The 17,666-nt window shown below is 49.5% G+C and overlaps 1 protein-coding gene across 1 annotated transcript; it reads right to left on the bottom strand.

Moving 5' to 3' along the window:
- Positions 1-1,049: 1,049 nt before the first annotated feature.
- On the bottom strand, positions 1,050-17,368 carry LOC104059353 (Ig heavy chain Mem5). Its single transcript, XM_009561013.2, is given in 7 exon segments — positions 1,050-1,711; positions 2,509-2,658; positions 3,507-3,569; positions 4,221-4,505; positions 7,202-7,298; positions 14,477-14,796; positions 17,109-17,368. Coding segments are annotated over 6 exon segments (954 nt in total). The 5' UTR covers positions 17,182-17,368; the 3' UTR covers positions 1,050-1,711; positions 2,509-2,542.
- Between the last annotated feature and the right edge of the window lie 298 nt (positions 17,369-17,666).

Raw genomic sequence — 17,666 nt, 5'->3', positions numbered from 1 at the left:
CATCCAAAACCATAGCAGGCCCTGCCCCCCAGGAAGGGGTTAATGTTTCAAAAGCAAGGGGAAATTTGACCTGCACAGCATGATTTAGTCGTGTTTTAACCACAGCATCCTGCACTGAGCAGGTAGCAGCTTGCGAGACCAAAGTCAGTACTGGCTTTTTTTGCCTGCCCACAGCTGGGTTATCTCTCAAAACACCTCACGGTGCTTCCTGTTGCCCCCTTTCTAGAACTGGTGAGTGGGACCAACAGCTGGTTCTCTCACCTTCTGAGGTCTGTATGTTACTGCTCCCATTACCTGTCAACTGGTTTCTCTTCAGACCCATCTCTTTTTTGTTATCATCCGCAATTTTTATAGAATCATGGAATGGTTTGGGTTGAAGGGACCTCAAAGCCAGTCCCCCTCCTACCCTCTGCCATGGGCAGGGATACCTCCTACTGAATCCAGTTGCTCCAAGCCCCATCCAGCCTGGCCTGGAACACCTCCAGGGATGGGGCAGCACCCACTGCTCTGGGCACCCTGGGCCAGGGCCTCCCCACCCTCACAGCAAAACATTTCTTCCTAAGATCTCCTCTCAATCTCCCCTCTTTCAGCTCAAAAGCATTCCCCCTCATCCTATCCCTGCACTCCCTGATTAAAAGCACCTCCCCAGCTTTCCTGGAGCCTCTTTCCGTACTGGAAGCTGCTCTAAGTTCACTCCAGAGCCTTCTTTTCTTCAGGCTTAACAACCCCAACTCTCCCAACCTGTCTTCATATGGGAGATGCTCCAGTCCTCGGATCAATTTTGAGCCTGAGAGATTTTAAAGGGGCATAATAATTAAACTTCCTTTAAACCCAAGAGAGCCAGAATTCATGGCCCTCCTGAAGTCTCTCAAAGGTGCCAGGGAGTCACTCTCTTTCCACGTGGAAAGCCCATGAAGGACAAATTTAATAAAAAGTGGACCAGGGCTGTAATAGGTAGGTTTCATGTCCTCCATGACCAGTGGACAGGACAGTGAAATTTTAAAAATTTTCACCCAGCTTTCAGCAGAAAGGACACAGCATAACCGAAGCATGAGAAACCTTTATTTTTTGTGTACATTAAGGAAACCTAAACTGCAGGTACCAATACTTCAGGAAAGAGAAGATTGGTCTAAAGGAGAGGTGGAAATGGCAGTACTCCTGCATTCCTGCCTGAACTGAATTCCTTCAGTCCACTGGAGATCCAGGTGCCTGCACTGGAAAACCACCACTAACAAAAGCTTCTAAAAATGAAAATGATGCAGCTCTCCCCAAGCAAAAAAGCGTTCCTTCTGCAGCCAACAATGTGATACGACCAGAGATGATATTTTTAAAGCATAGGAAGCACAAATTTCAATTTGAAGTTTCTGAAACCACCCCAGCGATTTGGATGCTTCAGTGCAATGGGTACAGGAGCAGAGTGAGCTAAGGTGTGAGGGAAAGCTCTTCTAGAAATAAGGAATAACAGAAATTGTTCCAACAATCAGTGAAGTTAAGCTAGACATGAGTTGTTGCTGTCTCAGAAGGTTTCCAGATGGTGATAACTGAAAAGGACCTTGATGAAGTGAAAAGACTCCTAAATCTGTGGGAACTGTGGGTTTGTTGGTTCTTTACATGTTTACTGGTAGCAAAGCTGACTTATGATGTTTCAATTATTCTCCTGTGTGCTCTTCACTGCTCCTCTTCACCCCGTGCTGGCTCGCTTACCCAGTACCTGAAAAAGCAAACAATGCTTGTTTTAAATTCCTGTTCACATCTAATGAAGTGCTGCCAAGTTTCTCTTAATCTGGAATGAAGTGGGAAATTGTCTTTGACACTTTTACTCTCTTATTACCTTATTACTCTCTACAATAAGGAGACCTTATTACACTCTATAAGTACCTGAAAGGAGGTTGTGGAGAGGAGGGAGCTGGGCTCTTCTCCCAAGTGACAGAGGACAGGACAAGGGAGAATGGTCTGAAGCTCCGCCAGGGGAGGTTCAGGTTGGATATCAGAAAAAAATTCTTCATGGAAAGAGTCATCGGGCACTGGCAGAGGCTGCCCAGGGAGGTGGTTGAGTCGCCTTCCCTGGAGGTGTTTAAGGAATGGGTGGATGAAGTGCTTAGGGACATGGTTTAAGGGAGTGTTAGGAATGGTTGGACTCGATGATCCAGTGGGTCCTTTCCAACCCAGTGATTCTATGATTCCTTGATTTTGGCTGCTGGATTTTCAGAATTCTCCCTCCTCCTTTTCCCATCTCCTTTTCCACATTTGCTGGCTTTGGGTATTGTCCCTTTCTTGTTCTTGGTGACCTGGCCATTGACCCAGGCTTTGTGCTCAGCCACTTGAAATGACCAGCAGGAGATTTCTAATGGAACCTGAGATGCTCTGGGCCAGCCTGATACAAAGGTGATTTGGCGGTGAGGAGCAGTTTGGGGGTTACTTTAACCAATCCAGTGGCAGCTGAACCAATGTTGCTCCTTGTGGGTTTATGGAAGGGCACAAAGCAAACTGCTCACCCTGTGCACTCACCTCCTGCACTCACAGGGACTGAAAGATATTTCCCTTAGAAATGCAGCAGCTTGATACTCAGGATCATATTGAAAGCAATGCTCTTTGCCAGAAGGAATCTCAAACCACAAACAGCCATGAACAGCTTGTTCACCTTCTCCATCTGAACATCTGCTTTAAAAAGGAGAAGAGGGAAGAGAACAAAGGCTTTGATATTATCCTGCACCCACTCCCAGAAAAGAAAAATCTACATATCATGGGTGGGCAAGGGGAGCAGGAGCAAAGGAAAAGATGACAAAGGAATGTGTCGATCACAGGGAAGAGAGGCGATGTCTGCCCAGTGAGGGACTAGTTTCCTATGGACATTCATCAGCTATTTCATCTGTTGTCCCACAGCACCAGGCCATTTCTCAGAAAGCATTTCCAGTTCTGACAGAGAAAGCAGGATTCCATGGTTCACTGTTGAGCCATAAAAAATGCAGTTTATTGCTTAATACATACCTACAGTTCCACAAGGAGGATCCAAGGGCTGGAGCACCTCCCATATGAAGACAGGCTAAGACTGTTGAGGCTGTTCAGGCTGGAGAAGAGAAGGCTCCAGGAAGACCTTAGAGCAGCTCCCAGTATGGAAAGGGGCTCCAGGAAAGCCTGGAAGGGGCTCTCGATCAGAGAGTGCAGGTATAGGACAAGGGGAAAGGTTTTGAGCTGAAAGAGGAGAGATTGAGATGACATCTTAGGAAGAAATGTTTTCCTGTGAGGGTGGGGAGGCCCTGGCCCAGGTTGCCCAGAGCAGTGGGAGGCGTTCCAGGCCAGGCTCGATGGGGCTTGGAATAACCGGATCTAGTGGGAGGTGTCCCTGCCCATGGAACAGGGGTTGGAATTGGATAGGCTTTGAGGTCCCTTCCAGTCCAAACCATTCCATGATACTATGATTTCTGTACCAAAGACACTGCATTCCATCCATTGCTACTGAACCCCAATAAAAGAACCATGCTCTGCTGTTCCTTTAGACAACCAACCTTCAGTAGTGGCATCTGCAATGGTGCAAGTATTGAGTATTCCCAATTCTTCCGACTTCTCTTCTGTTGAAGGATTGAGAGACACTGTTAATTATATCCAAACCATAGAAATCAAAAATTACACAGAACACACCTAGAACCCTTTCCCAGCAGTGAATGAGCAGGGCTGGAGAATCAGCTGGCCAGGCAGGAATTCTGAGATGTGTCCAAAGGGAAAATCAGCTTTCTACGCCTAATTGCAGGAAAAAAACCCCAAACAAACAGGAGTGTTGAGTTTTCTTTTCTCTCCCTTCTGCAATGAAAAAGCATTCGAATTAAACCGAAAGATTTTAGGGAAAGAATCACCGCCTTTTTAATGCTGTGTTTCCCTAAGAGTTATTTCAAGTTCTCCTCTCACAGGCATCTACCCTTGTGTCCCTGGAACTGTTTGACCTCAGACAAAGGTAGAGTAGCAAATATTGGAGGGTTGTGGGGTGGCAACAGGGAATGGTTTTGTTTTATGGGGTTTTTTTTCAATTTTAGGAAGAAAATTCCAGGGTGCTTAAATAGCTGAATTAAGGCCATGTATGCGAGATGTTTTTGAGTATCTCATCTTCACCTCACTAAATACCCTCCAACAGTACTGAGTCATTCATGCCAGTTTCTCAAAGGCCAAGAGGAAATCTTGCAGATGTATCTCCAGGAATCTGTTGTATTCAGGCTACAGTGCTGTACCTGCCAGAATGAGGCCGTCTGCAGCCTTGTTCCCCTTGTGCACAGCCTTGCAGGTCACCTCCACATCTGCATCCACTCCAACTACCTTCATGGTACCATACGTCCCCTCCAATGTGACAAGAGGTTCCTTAAGCTCATACACAAGGTCACCCTGGGGCACGTCCAGGCTGATGTTCTTTGGGTAGAAAGCCTTGGCCAAACAAGCTACATTCAGTTTGTTCTTGTGTTGCCTGGGTTCCTTCGATTTAAGCACAAGGACTTCTGGGGCAGATTCATCTTGGTTCTCTGAAAAAGAAGCATCATTTTGGGATGATTTTGTTGCCTGCATTTTCTTAGAGCTAAATCACCATCTACAGTTCAGGTACAGTACAGCCCTGTTTGCCCTGACACCTGAGTGTCTTGCTGTGTTTTATTTCTTTCTCCTGTTTCCCAAAGAGCAGATCAAAGACACGAAGGGAAGGGTGGAAATTTAATTGGAGCTTCTAATCCCTAGGGAACCAGAGGAAGCCACAGAGATGATCCAAGGGCTGGAGCACCTCCCGTATGAGGACAGGCTGAGAGAGTTGTGGTTGTTCAGGTTGGAGAAGAGAAGGCTCCGGGAAGACCTTAGAGCAGCTTCCAGGAGGCAAAGGGGTTCCAGAAAAGCTGTGGAGGGGTTCTTGATCAGGGCGTGCAGGGATAGGACAAGGGGGAACAGTTTTTAGGTTAAAGAAGGGAGACTGAGATGAGATCTTAGGAAGAAATGTTTTCCTGTGAGGATGGGGAGGCTCTGGCCGAGGTTGCCCAGAGCAGTGGTGGCTGCCCCTTCCCTGGAGGTGTTCCAGGCCAGGCTGGATGGGGCTTGGAGCAACTGGATCCAGTGGGAGGTGTCCCTGCCCATGGCAGGGGGGGTTGGAACAGCACTGAGCTCCTCTCTTTCTGGGCAACCTGGACCAGTGCCTCTCCACCCCCACAAAAAAACACACTTTTTCCTAGGATCTCATCTAAATCCCCCCTGTTTCGGGTGAAAATCGTTCCCTCTCTCGTGGCTCTTGGCTTCCTCCAATGAGAAGCATACAGGGAATGACCGAGGAATTCCTTAGCTGTTCTTTTACTGAATTCTGAGGAGTAGACATCACAAAAACTGTGTACTGATTGAAATATGTTTTCTATGCCTTTTGTGCTTGGAGATTCTCAGAAGGCCCAGATCCTGCAAGGTTCAGAGTTGCTTTAATTTTTATTTGTGTATATTGCATGGGGGAAAAAAAAAAACCAAAACCCACCACTACAAAGAATCAGGATCTCAGCACTCTGGAAACCAGGAAATTCTGTTCCTGCCTTTGGAGGAGCTGACAGTTTCTAAAGCCTGTTCTTTGTGGAAAGCCATTTTTTCCCCTCTTTCCTGAGGAACACAAGTCACAACACCGCTCTTCCTGATAGAACAGGTCTGAAATTCAGTTTGGTCTTAAAAGCATGTTGGTGGCTTTCTGTGTAGAAACTGATCCTCCCATTAGGGTTGCTGTGTTCGTCTGAGAAGGCAAAACCCTTACTTAGACTTTCAACCATCAACACATTCTGTTGGTTGATTGTTCATAGAATCAAGAAATTGCAGAATCATTAAGGTTGGGAAAGCCCTCTAAGCTCAACCAGTCCAACCGTCAGCCCAGTACCACAGTGCCCACTAACCCATTTCCCCAGGGGCCACAGCCACGTGGGTTTTGGGCAACCTCTGCCAGTGCTTTACTGGTCTGTCAGTAAATTCATTTTTCCTAATATCCAATCTAAACGTCCCCTGGCACAAGCGGAGGCCGTTTCCCCTCATCCTATCTCTTGTTCCTTGGGAGAAGAACCCAGCACTCACCCCACCACAACCTCCTTTCCAGGAGCTGCAGAGAGCAATGAGGTTTCCCCTCAGCCTCTTCTTCTCCAGACTAAACAGCCCCAGGGCCCTCACTGCTCCCAGAACTCCTGAGCTCCAGACCCTTCCCTGGTTCCATTCCCCTTCTCTGGATGCTCAATTCTACACAAGACTGGCCCCACAGGGAGCCTAGGGGACACTGCTTGTGCCTGGCTGCTAGCGGGATTTCACTCCATTCTCCACATCTCTCTGGCAGAACAACATCTGTCCTGATCACTGGATGTTTCCATTAGCATAGGTTGAGGTGGGACTGGTGGAAGCTGGCAGCGACTTGCTGTCCTGCTTTTCCAAATGATATTTTCACAATAGCATCTTTGGATTCCCTGCTCCCACAGGAACTGGAGCTGCACTCCCAAAACAGGTGTGTAAAACGCCCTAAAGATGGAAAGGCAGCTGTAGCACTGCATGGGGGTTGCAGATGTGAGCAGGTGCCTCAGAGAGTCCCATGGCTGGCTGGGGAGGGCATGTGCACAGGTGCTGGTGTGCAACGGAATGCTTTAGGGCAGTAAACATCAACACAGAAACCTCACCCATTGCCCCGGATTTCATGCTGTCACACAAAAGCTGGCAAAGACGGTCCATCCTTACCAAGACCATGCTCAGGATCACCAGGTCTACATGCTTGCTCACGTCTCAAGCAGTTGCTACAAAAACTAATGCGCCCTGTCTTTCCATGGGAACTGCTTTCTTCTGCAGCTCTTTACATCTCCCTTTTTCCTTTCTACACACCTCAGTGTTACAAAAAAAAGCAAGCAAGCAACCCCTTTCACCTCCTACTGAAGCTGGGCTAAGACACAGTCCTGTCTGGGTATAAACAACAGTCTTACATTTAGCAGTGTGGCTGCGAGAGGTGGTCAGGATCTATGGAGCAATGCTCACAGCTAGGAAACGATCTTCACGGTCCTGAAAAGCTCTGTTCACTACATGTGAACTGAGGACACAAATGCCAGGTTGGAGAAAGCGTGTTCAGGAGATCCGAGCAGCAGAAAATTCTCATCATGCTCTCACATCACACTGTCCCTCTGTCCAACCCATCAGAAACAGAAGAAATAAATCCATTAACACTAGAACCAGTGGAACTTACCTGGCTCAACTGAAAAATGGATTCCAGTTCCAAACACAAGCTTGTCTGTTGCCACATTGTTTGCACGCAGTCAGATAAACCCACTTCCCTCACCACACTCTGAAGGAGTGTAAAATCAGGGAACAGAAAGCCAGTGGCTTGTCCAAAGGATCTGTATATGCGCTGCCATGGAAGTGTTCCAAGGGCACCACTGTTTCCAAACTCATCAGGGAAGAAAGCAGCGGTTCCATAGCAGGGGGACTTCAAGCAACTCAATTCCAGCCAAAGCTTTTAAGCCCCTTTTTCTCTACTCTTGGCTCAGTGAGTGATGTGCTTCCAGAATCAATGCCCATGGGAGTTCTGCAGTTCCCTTCTTCAAAACACTCCATTTTTCCTTTCTTCTTCAAAATCTGTCATTTCTTTTGCAGGCTCAGGTTTTTGTATGAGTCCTCACAGTGTTTGTGGCACTGTGCTACTCCAAGTTCTCAACACAGTGATAGACTTGGGTACAAAAAGTGCCTCTTCCTTCCCTTTACTGTGCGGGATTTCATGCGAGAGTGACACAGCCGAGACAGCCCATGAAGAACTCACAGAGACTTCAAAATAAGGGCTGGGCCAAAAGAGGGCGTTTGGGACCTCTAGGATTGTAGTGAGGGGTTGTAATGTTGCTCTGAGAAGGCTCAGATTTCAGTCTAAGGAAGAAGAAAAAGTTGGTTTGAGAATTATTCTATAGCAAATTTTTAGCATTGCAGAAGTGTTCTGAGTTTTTTCATTTCAACTGCTTCTGCTGCCCAGGAAGATGAGGGAGGATTTCCATCTATGCTGTGGAGCCTGGGAGCTGTCTTTCTGCCTCCCTGCACCCCACAGTGCTGGGGAACCCCAACTCTCCCACCACCTGGCGCGGGGCTGGGCCTGGCACTGCCCTGTTCTTCTAACCACCTTTGCTGGGGAACTTCACCCCCTCTCCAAATGCCCTCTGGGTGCAGGAACAGGAATAGCGGGGCCGTCCCCCTACTCCATACCCGGTGTCACCAGTGTCCAGCGCTGGAGGGACAATGCAATAAGCAGAGCCAGCCTCACCCCACCGTGTCCCCTGCCCACTGCTTCTCCTCAGCTCAACCTCAGTGCCTCCTCTTCCCCTACCACTTCTCTTCCCCTTCCCTGGGGCGCCTGTGCTGGGGGTGATGGCAGAACCCAAACCACAGTCAAGGGGAAGTCGGAGGGGGCCATCGCAGTGACCTCCACACTCCAGACCCCTTCGCTTCCGTGGAACTGACACATGGAGAAGCAGAGACGCTGTGGTGGCCCAGAAATGGCACCAACGTCCCCACTGTCCCCCCTCCAGTGCTCACTGCAGCATCACCCAAGGGATGTCATCTATCTGGACAATACCTGGACTTCTGCAAAGCCTTTGACAGGGTCCCCCACTACATCCTTCTCTCTGAATTGGAGAAATAAAATTTTGAAGGACGGACTGTTTGGTGGATAAGGAATTGCTTGGTTGGACGTATTCAGAGGCAGTGGTTGACAGCTCCATGTCCAAATGGAGATAAGGGATGAGTGGTGTCCCTCAGGGGTCCCGTACTGGGACCAGTGCTGTTTAATGTCGTCATCAACAATATAGACAGCAACAAGGAGTGCAGCGTCATCAAGTTTGCACATGACACCAGGCTGAGTGCTGAAGTTGACACACCAGAAGGATGGGATGTCCTCCAGAGAGACCAGAACAAGCTGGTGAAGTGGGCCCACGTGAACCCCATGAGGTTCATCAAGGGCAAGTGCAAAGTCCTACACCTGGATGGGGTAATGCACAGATTCAACACAGTCTGGGGGGTGAAGTGATTAAGAGTAGCCCTGAGGACAAGGACTTGTGATGCTGTGGGTTGAGAAGCTGGACAGGAGCCACTTGCAGCCCATCCAACCTGGCCTGGAACACCTCCAGGGATGGGGCAGCCACCACTGCTCTGGGCAGTCTGGGCCAGGGCCTCCCCACCCTCACAGTAAAACATTTCTTTCTAAGATCTCATCTCAATCTCCCCTCTTTCAGCTCACAACCGTTCCCCCTTGTCCTAACCCTGCACTTCCTGATCAAGAGCCCCTACCCAGCTTTTCTGGAGCCCCTTTCAGTTCTGGCAAGCTGTTCTAATGTTTCCATGGAGCCTTCTCTTCACCAGGCTGAACAACCCCAACTCTCTCAGCCTGTCCTCATAGAGGAGGTGTGCCAGACCTCTGGTCATCCCTGTGGTGTCTTCTGGACCTGCTCCAACAGTTCTATATCCTTCTTATGTTGAGGATTCCTGAACTAAATGCAGGTCTTCATGTTGGTCTCACCAGAGCAGAGCAGAGGGGCAGAATCCCTGCTGGTCCCACTGCTTTGGATGCAGCCCAGGACACGGTTGGTTTCTGGGCTGTGAGCACACGTTGCCAGCTCATGTGGAGTTTCTCATCCCCCTGCACCCCAATTTCTTCTCCTTCAATCCATTCTCCGCCCGAGCTGGGTTTGTGCTGGGATTCCCCCGACCCAGGAGCAGGACCTTGCCCTTGGCCTTGTTGAACGCCATGAGGTTCACACAGCCCCACCTTTCCATCCTGCCCAGGTCCCTCTGAATGCACCCCTTCTCCCCAGCATATCAACTGAGCCACATAGCTTGGTGTCATCGGCAAACTTGCTGAAGATGCCCTCAATCCTTTGTCCATACCTGAGACCAAAGAAGAGACGGCTGAGCAGTCTGGTTCTCTCAGTCTCTCTTCCTATGACAGATGCTCCAATTCCTTAACGATCCTTGCCACGGAGAAGAATATTAATCAGGGAGTTGAAGGGGGGAATTACTGCATGATCTCTTAAATCATTAAACAGAATTAAAAACAGATGCAGAAAATGAGTGAAGGGGGGAGAACTGTAATCCTAGATTGAGGTGGCAGATAGAGGGATGTTTGCTGCAAGTTGAGATGAAGGTAGAGGGGCCTATTTCAATGATGATGCTCAGTGGTAAAGTGTAGAGTCATGATCCATCTGCCTGGTCAGGGACAACAGTGCTGTCTTCCAGGCATGTGGTATTAGAGTCTTCTCAGCTAGCTTCCAGGGACTGCGTTTGAGATAGTCATCTGAATGTTGTAGAGAGAGATTCATGCCCAAGTGCAATTTTTTTTTGCAAGCTATTTTGCCTGTCTAAAATAACTTGGGAAATGACAAATTTCTGCTTAGAACCACTTCTTTCTCTGTGATCGATACAGAGGAGACACAATAGGTAACTTGGAAACTTCTAAACTGTGGCAGGGCAAAATCAACTGAACTGGCTTTGAAAATTAGATCATAGAATCCATCCAGCTCCAACCCCCCTGCCATGGGCAGGGATACCTCCCACTATATCAGGCTGCCCAAGGCCCCATCCAACCTGGCCTTGAACACTTCCAGGGATGGGGCAGCCACAACTCCTCTGGGCAGCCTGTTCCAGTGCCTCACCACCCTCAGCGTGAAGAAATTCCTCCTTATGTCTAGGCTAAATCTGTCCATCTCCAGTTTACACCTGTTCCCCCTCATCCTATCACTACAAGCATTTGTGAACAGTCCCTCCCCAGCTTTCTTGTAGCCCCTTTCAGGTACTGGAAGGTCACTATAAGGTCTCCTCAGAGCCTTCTCTTCTCCAGGCTGAACAACACCAACTCTCTCAGCCTGTCTTCGTAGGGAAGGTGCTCCAGCCCTCTGATCATCCTTGTAGCCCTCCTCTGGACCCATTCCAACAGCTCCATATCCTTCTTATGTTGAGGATTCCAGAACTGGACAAAGTACTGCAGATGAGGTCTCACAAGAGAGGAATAGAGGGGCAGAACCACCTCCCTCGCCCTGCTGGCCACGCTTCTTTTGATGCAGCCCAGGATATGGTTGGCCTTCTGGGCAGTGAGCACACGTTACCAGCTCATATCGAGCTTCAAATCAATCAGCACCACAAATCCTTCTCCACAGAGCTGCTCTCAATCACATCATCCCTCATCCTGTATTGAAACCATGGATTGCCCCAACCCAGCTGCAGGACCTTGCACTTGGCCTTGACGAACCTCATGAGGCCCACATCTCCAGCTTGTCCAGGTCCCTCTGGATAACATCCCATCCTTCCAGTGTGGAAGATGTTCAAACTCACATGGTCTTGATCCCAACATCCATATTTGTGTGCAAGAAAAACGGGCATGGGCTGTAATGATTGTCCCATAGCTTGAGTCATGATCAGATGTGCTCTTCAGGCTGCAGTAGTCTGTGGGGATCTGAGGTGAGGAAGTGGAGGATGTTGCATCCTCAGGTTTCCAGGAAGTCAGTTTGTGTCGGGTGGCTCAATCCCCTTCAACCATTGTGGTTCCTAGACCACACAGTGATGAAGAGTCACACAAAAACATCGGTGTTCTCAGTTCAGTGCCAGGTGACACCCCTTTGATGTCTTTTGAATGCTGCATTTTGTTGTCCTCTGCTCTTTCGTTGCTGGGTAATCAAACCACCCTGCAACTACTGTAAATTAAAAATAGCATTGCCAGCATGAAGTTTACAGCACGATTAAGGCAATAATGCAAGTCTTTTACTGAAATGATGACCACACTTGGTGACACTGAATATGGATTGATTTGGGTTGTAAAAATCCTTTTAACTCAAATCATTTGATTCCAGAGATATTTTAAGAAAATTTTAGAGAATTACGGCAGGATATTTTCTTACAAATATCAGGGATCAGCTGTTCCAAACAAATTAACTGTCATTTTAATCTTTCCTTACATACCAGGACTATTCTGGACATAAAATTATTTATCTCTCTAGTATATTAATGCTCTAGAAAAATGAGTCTGTGATGCACAAATGTATGGTGACCAACCAGAATAAACAGACATGCATAGAATCACACGGAGATAGAGATAATGACATAGGTAAAATATTTTTAGTCATTTTGCAAAGAAGAACTGCTCCCCAGTTCAGCTTCTACTACAGTCTCACTAACTGGGACCACAGAATCACAAATGGTTTAGGTTGGAAGGGACCTTAAAGCACATCCAGTTCCAATTTCCCTGCCATGGGAAAGGACACCTTCAACTGGATCCAGTAGCAAAAAGCCCCATCCCCCCTGGACTTGAATACCTTGGAGGTGCTCAAGCGAGTCTGGAGGAGGCCACACAGATCATCCAAGGACTGGAGCAGCTCCCATATGAGGACAGGCTGAGAGAGTTGGGGTTGTTCAGCCTGGAGAAGAGAAGGTTCCAGGAGGACCTTAGAGCAGCTACCAGTACGGAAAGGGACTCCAGGGAAGCTGGGGAGGGGAGTGCAGGGACAGGACGAGAGGGAACAGTTGTGAGCTGAAAAAGGGGAGAGATGAGATCTTAGGAAGAAATGTTTTCCTGTGAGAGTGAGGAGGCCCTGGCCCAGGTTGCCCAGAGCAGTCGTGGCTGCCCCATCCCTGGAGGTGTTCTAGGCCAGGTTGGATGGGGCTTGGAGCAACTGGATTCAGTAGGAGGTGTCCCTGCCCATGGCAGAGGGTAGGAGGGGAACTGGCTTTGAGGTCCCTTCAACCCAAACCATTCCATGATCCTATGATTCTAAGTACAACACTCATGTTGTAGACTGGAGACTTGTGAGATAACTGTTTAAGATGGCTATGATGTTTATGGATTAACCAATATAAGGAACTCGTAATACCTTAAACGGGCCAATAAACCAACTGCTATTACTCATAATATTAATACACAAGTGATACTGACTTAAATTCTATTGTTTACTGTTAGTATACAAAAGTGTATTCCAATAAGGTAGGTGTCTAGGACCACCTACTGGAGGTCCCCACAGTGTTTGTATGTGAATACATGCACTTATGTCTAGGTTTTCAAATAATGGCCTTTCATCTTGATCAGCCAGAGAGCGAAATACTGTCAGACTGTGCTGTTCACATTTGCATGACTGCCACATCTTTTGTGTTTCTGGCTCTGCGAGGCCAGCACTGTGTGTATCACATCCTGTGTGCAAACACATGCAAGGAACGCATGCTTAGCCTCACTGCAAGCCTGACCTGGAAACAGCAGAAGCTGACCTAGAATCACAGAATCAGAGAATGGTTGAGGGACCTCTGATTGTCATCTGGTTCAAGCCCTCTGCTCTAGCAGGGACACACAGAGACAGTTGGCAAGGACTGTGTCCAGGTGGCTTTTGAGCATCTCCACAGTCTCTTTTCTGTGTCAGTGCTTGGTCTCTACTCTCACAGTAAAAGGTATTTTGTTAAGAGGGAACCTCCTGTATTTCCATTTGTGCCCATTGCCTCTTGTCGTGTCACTGGACACCACTGGTAAGAGCCTGGCTCCATCCTCTTTACACCTTACCTTTGGGTATTTATAAAGTCTCCCTGGAGCCTTCTCTTCTCCAGACTGAACAACCCCAACTGTCTCATTCTGTCCTCATACAGGAGGTGCTACACCCCTTGGAATATCTCCATGGCTTCCTCTGGACTCCAACAGATCCATGTCCTTCCTGTGCTGAGGACTCCAGAACTGGATGCAGGGCTCCAGGTGGAGTCTCACCAGAGTGGAGCAGAGGGGCAGAATCCCCTCCCTGGCCCTGCTGGTACCACTGCTTTGGATGCAGCCCAGACACAGTTGGTTTCTAGGCTGCAAGCACACATTGCTGGCTCAAGTTGAGCTTTTCATCCCCCAGCACCTCAAGCGCTTCTCCTCAGGGCTGCTCCAAACACATTCTCCACCCAGCCTGGGTTTGTGCTGGGATTGCCCCAACCCAAGTGCAGGACTTTGCACTTGGCCTTGTTGAACCTCATGAGGTTCACAGAGCCCCACCTCTCCAGCCTGTCCAGGTCCCTTCTTTCCAGCATGTCAACCGTGCTGCACAGGTTGGTGTCATTAGCAAACTTGCCGAGGGTGCCTTCAGTCCCACTGTCCGTGTCTGTGACAAAGATGTTAAACAACTCCTGTCCCAATACCAAACCCTGCAGGACAGCATTCATCACTAGTCTCCACTTGAACATTGAGCCATTGACACACTTTGAGTGTGGCCATCCAGCCAATTCCTTATCCACCGAGTGGTCCATCCATCAAATCCATGTCTCTCCAATTTAGAGACATGAAATTTTATTTCTAACTTACATTACGAACATCAAATTACACTGCGAACCCAGTGCCCGTGGATAGATTGGGAGTTCCAACATCTGTTAATCCTAAACCTCACTGATGTTTCCCAGAGCACTTGTCACTCTGAGAAAGGTCCCTGCCACCACAGCAGTTCTCTCCTTTCTGCTCTGCCTCTCTCTCCGCTGGTGTCACCGTGTGCTGCCTGGCACAGAAATAGGTGGCTGTGTCTGCAGCAGTAAGGGTGCGCAGCTGCACAGAGACCTCATTTCTGCCTTTATCTGCAGAGATGGTGGCTCGGCCTTGGAAGTGTGGGGCATAGCCTGTGTTGTTCCCAAATGGATAGATCCAGCCTAGAAACTGCAGCTCCCCTCCTGGGACCTGACGGACACAATTCCAGTCATATTTAGGGCTATGCAGATGTGCTCCTGTTATAGTACAGCTGAGTGAGAGTGATCCAGAGACCTTCCCCTCCTTGGGACCAGATGCCACCATCTTTATGGGGGAAGGGGTACCTGGAAAGACACAGGAGAGATGTGATATTTGAGTGTCTATGAGGAAGCTCACAGGTGCAATGGTCTATCCTGTGGTTGCAGGATGCACAAAACCAGCATTTTGGCCTTTAGTCCCAGGAGTTATTCCTTGAGGTGTCACCTTGCCCAGACCCCACAGATCCATAACTCTTTGTATTGCCCAGAAGTCCCTGCTCCCCTCAAATCCTATGCCTGGAGCCACACCCCAGTGCACAGAGTGCAGAGAACAGGCTGGGCAGGAACACACAGGGAATTGGTTTGCCAGCTGCAAATGAGCCCCTGGGGGACAAGACACATATGGCTCTGAACGCCCCCTCCCCAAGGAAATGGCCAGCCCCTAGCAAACCCCAAGGCTGCTCAGAGTGCACAGCTCCTTGGGACAGGTATCGGCTTTGTCCAGGAATTTCTTCCTCTATCATCTGCATTGTACCAGCATCCCACCCCACCTGGAAAGAGAAGATGGTTTCCGTGCAAGGATTCACCTTATGCAATGGCATCTAGAGTCGGGCAGCAGTGAGCCAAGGTGTGCATGGGCAGCCTAGTCCCTGCTCTTTCCCCTTCCATTGTGGCTCTCACCTCCCAGCAGTGTTGTGCAGGATAAGGTCAGGAGCCAAGGATCCATCCTTGATTGGATCATGTCCTCCTGGTTTGGCACAGGGAGAAAAGAAACCCCAAAGGGATGCAGAGAGGAGCCAAGCCTGACTCTTGGAAGGGAGAGGCAAGACCTAGATTGGGCAGATGGAGCCTGTGACCCTTCTGGCCCTATCACACACACGCCCAGCAGCACTGGGAACACCAGCCCAGAGAACAATCCAGGGTAGAGGTGGACTGAGCATGCTGGGCTCATCTTTGGTGCTTATCTTCACCCTTTGTGGGACCATGATCTAAGTGTACCCTGCAGCCCTGCAGGACTACAAGTCAGAGCTAGGACCCTCCTGGGCCCTGCCAGGCTCTTCCAGCCCTGGCTCAGCAGAGAGGGAGGTAACCCCTGCTCCACTGTCTCTTCTCCAGCATCACCCCTCCTCTGCTGCCTCTTGCATCCACAGGAGTGTCCAGCTCTCTTTCCACCCTCTTTCCTGTGATGCTTTGCACTGGCCCTTGCATAGAGGAGATCAGTGCCCTGAGGTGGAAACTGGAGGCAGTCCCAGGGTAAGCAGAGACACAGGGAGAACTTTCCCTATCCCTGCCTGTCTCACACAAACTGTGTGGAGTTACCACGTGCAGAAGTAGTTGGTAGGGTCCTGAGGCTGCAGGATGCACAAGACCAGAGGTAGCTCTGGGAGCTGCTCCTAGAGGTGGTGGCTTGCCTGTCCACAGCAGCCTCATATTATGACCTGGAAGAGCTGTGGTTGGTGCAGGTGGGAAACCTGGTACCCCCACACTAGGTACAAGTGAAACCCAAAGGTCAGAGGCCTGGCAGGAGAGATGCAAAGAGCCCCTGGGTGCTGTCCTCTCCACCATCCACACTTGAGGGCTCAATCTGCCAAGACACATGGCCAAAATCACAGCAACCAGAGGACAGAGGCAAAGTCCTCAAAGGCCGTGTCACTGTCACATGCAGTGCCCTTCAGTCAGGGTTGCTCCCCACAACTGACAGCCAGGGCACAGTGCTTGGTAGAGGGAAGGAGAATGCTGGGGGACTACAACCTGCTTCTTTCCCTTTTGCAGAGGGATTAAAGCTCCAAAGCTGTCCCTGTTCCTCCCTCCCCAAACATTTCTCTCTCTGTGGGCTAGACACCCCAATATGTGGATGAATGAGACATAACAGAGCTAGAATGCATGAGACAGGCAGTACAGCAGGGCAGGGAAAACACCTGGGCATAGAAACAGCCCCGTGTTCCTGAGATCCCTCTTAGAACCTGCCTCACCTCCAGTAGCTGCTGCCAAGAAGAGACATGACAGCATCAGGACCATCTTGCCCCAACTCCTTTTTCTCAAGCCAGAGCCAAGCCCAGAGCCAGCCTGGCTCCCCCAGGACAGCACAGGGCTGAGCAATGCTCTGGGCCACCTGGAGAGAGGGGCCAAGGTACCATGGGAGGATGGAACTCAGATCTGCCTGGATCAGCTTGGTCTCCCCTCCCTTCCAGCTCTGGGGCTGGTGAACATCTCTCCTGTTCCTGGCAGTGCGGTACTGCAGGGCTTTCCACCCTTCCATCACTCCTCCATCTCCATATATATTCTACGGGAGGGCAGGAAAAGGCAAAGTATTTTGGGAATTATTTATGTTCCAGGCAGAAGGCAACACAGAAACCTCACATCCATGTCCTCTTCCCAGGAAACAGGGGCACTCTCACCTTTAAGAGCTGCAGCAAAGGTGATGACCAGCATCCAGAGGAGCATTGCTGGCTTCCCCAGAGGAATTTGCATGATGTGCTGAAAAGTAGGGAAGGAAGATCGTGAGGCAGAGAAGGGCTCAGCGCTTCCTCTCTTTGAATCGGCAGAGAAACGCCCTGTCCTCCTGGAGCTGAAGGCTTTGATTTTCTTACAACTTCAGGCAAGTTTGCAGCCTTTTCTGAGCAGCCCCTTTGCAGTTGCAGGTACTTTGTATGCTGGGGAGCTGGATACACTCGTCACTGCTGGCCTGGGTGGGGACAGGAAACCACATTCACTTTTCTGCACTGCTCAGCCCACGCAGGAAACCAAAGCCCTCTCTTGTCTCCCCAGGGCCCCTCGCATAAGAACCTCTGAACCTCCTGTCAGAGGGGAACAGAGCTGGGGAAGGGTCTGGAGCCCAGTGGTTCTGGGAGCAGCTGAGGGCCCCAGTTTAGTTTGGAGAAGAGGAGTCTGAAGGGAAGCCTCATCACTCTCTGCATCTCCTGGAAAGGAGGTTGTGGTGGGGTGAGTGCTGGTCC

Source organism: Cuculus canorus, chromosome 16 (assembly GCF_017976375.1).
Source record: "Cuculus canorus isolate bCucCan1 chromosome 16, bCucCan1.pri, whole genome shotgun sequence".
Taxonomy (NCBI): Eukaryota; Metazoa; Chordata; class Aves; order Cuculiformes; family Cuculidae; genus Cuculus; species Cuculus canorus.
The sequence above is the reverse complement of the archived record's forward strand: the minus strand, read 5'-3'. Positions and strand labels throughout refer to the sequence as shown.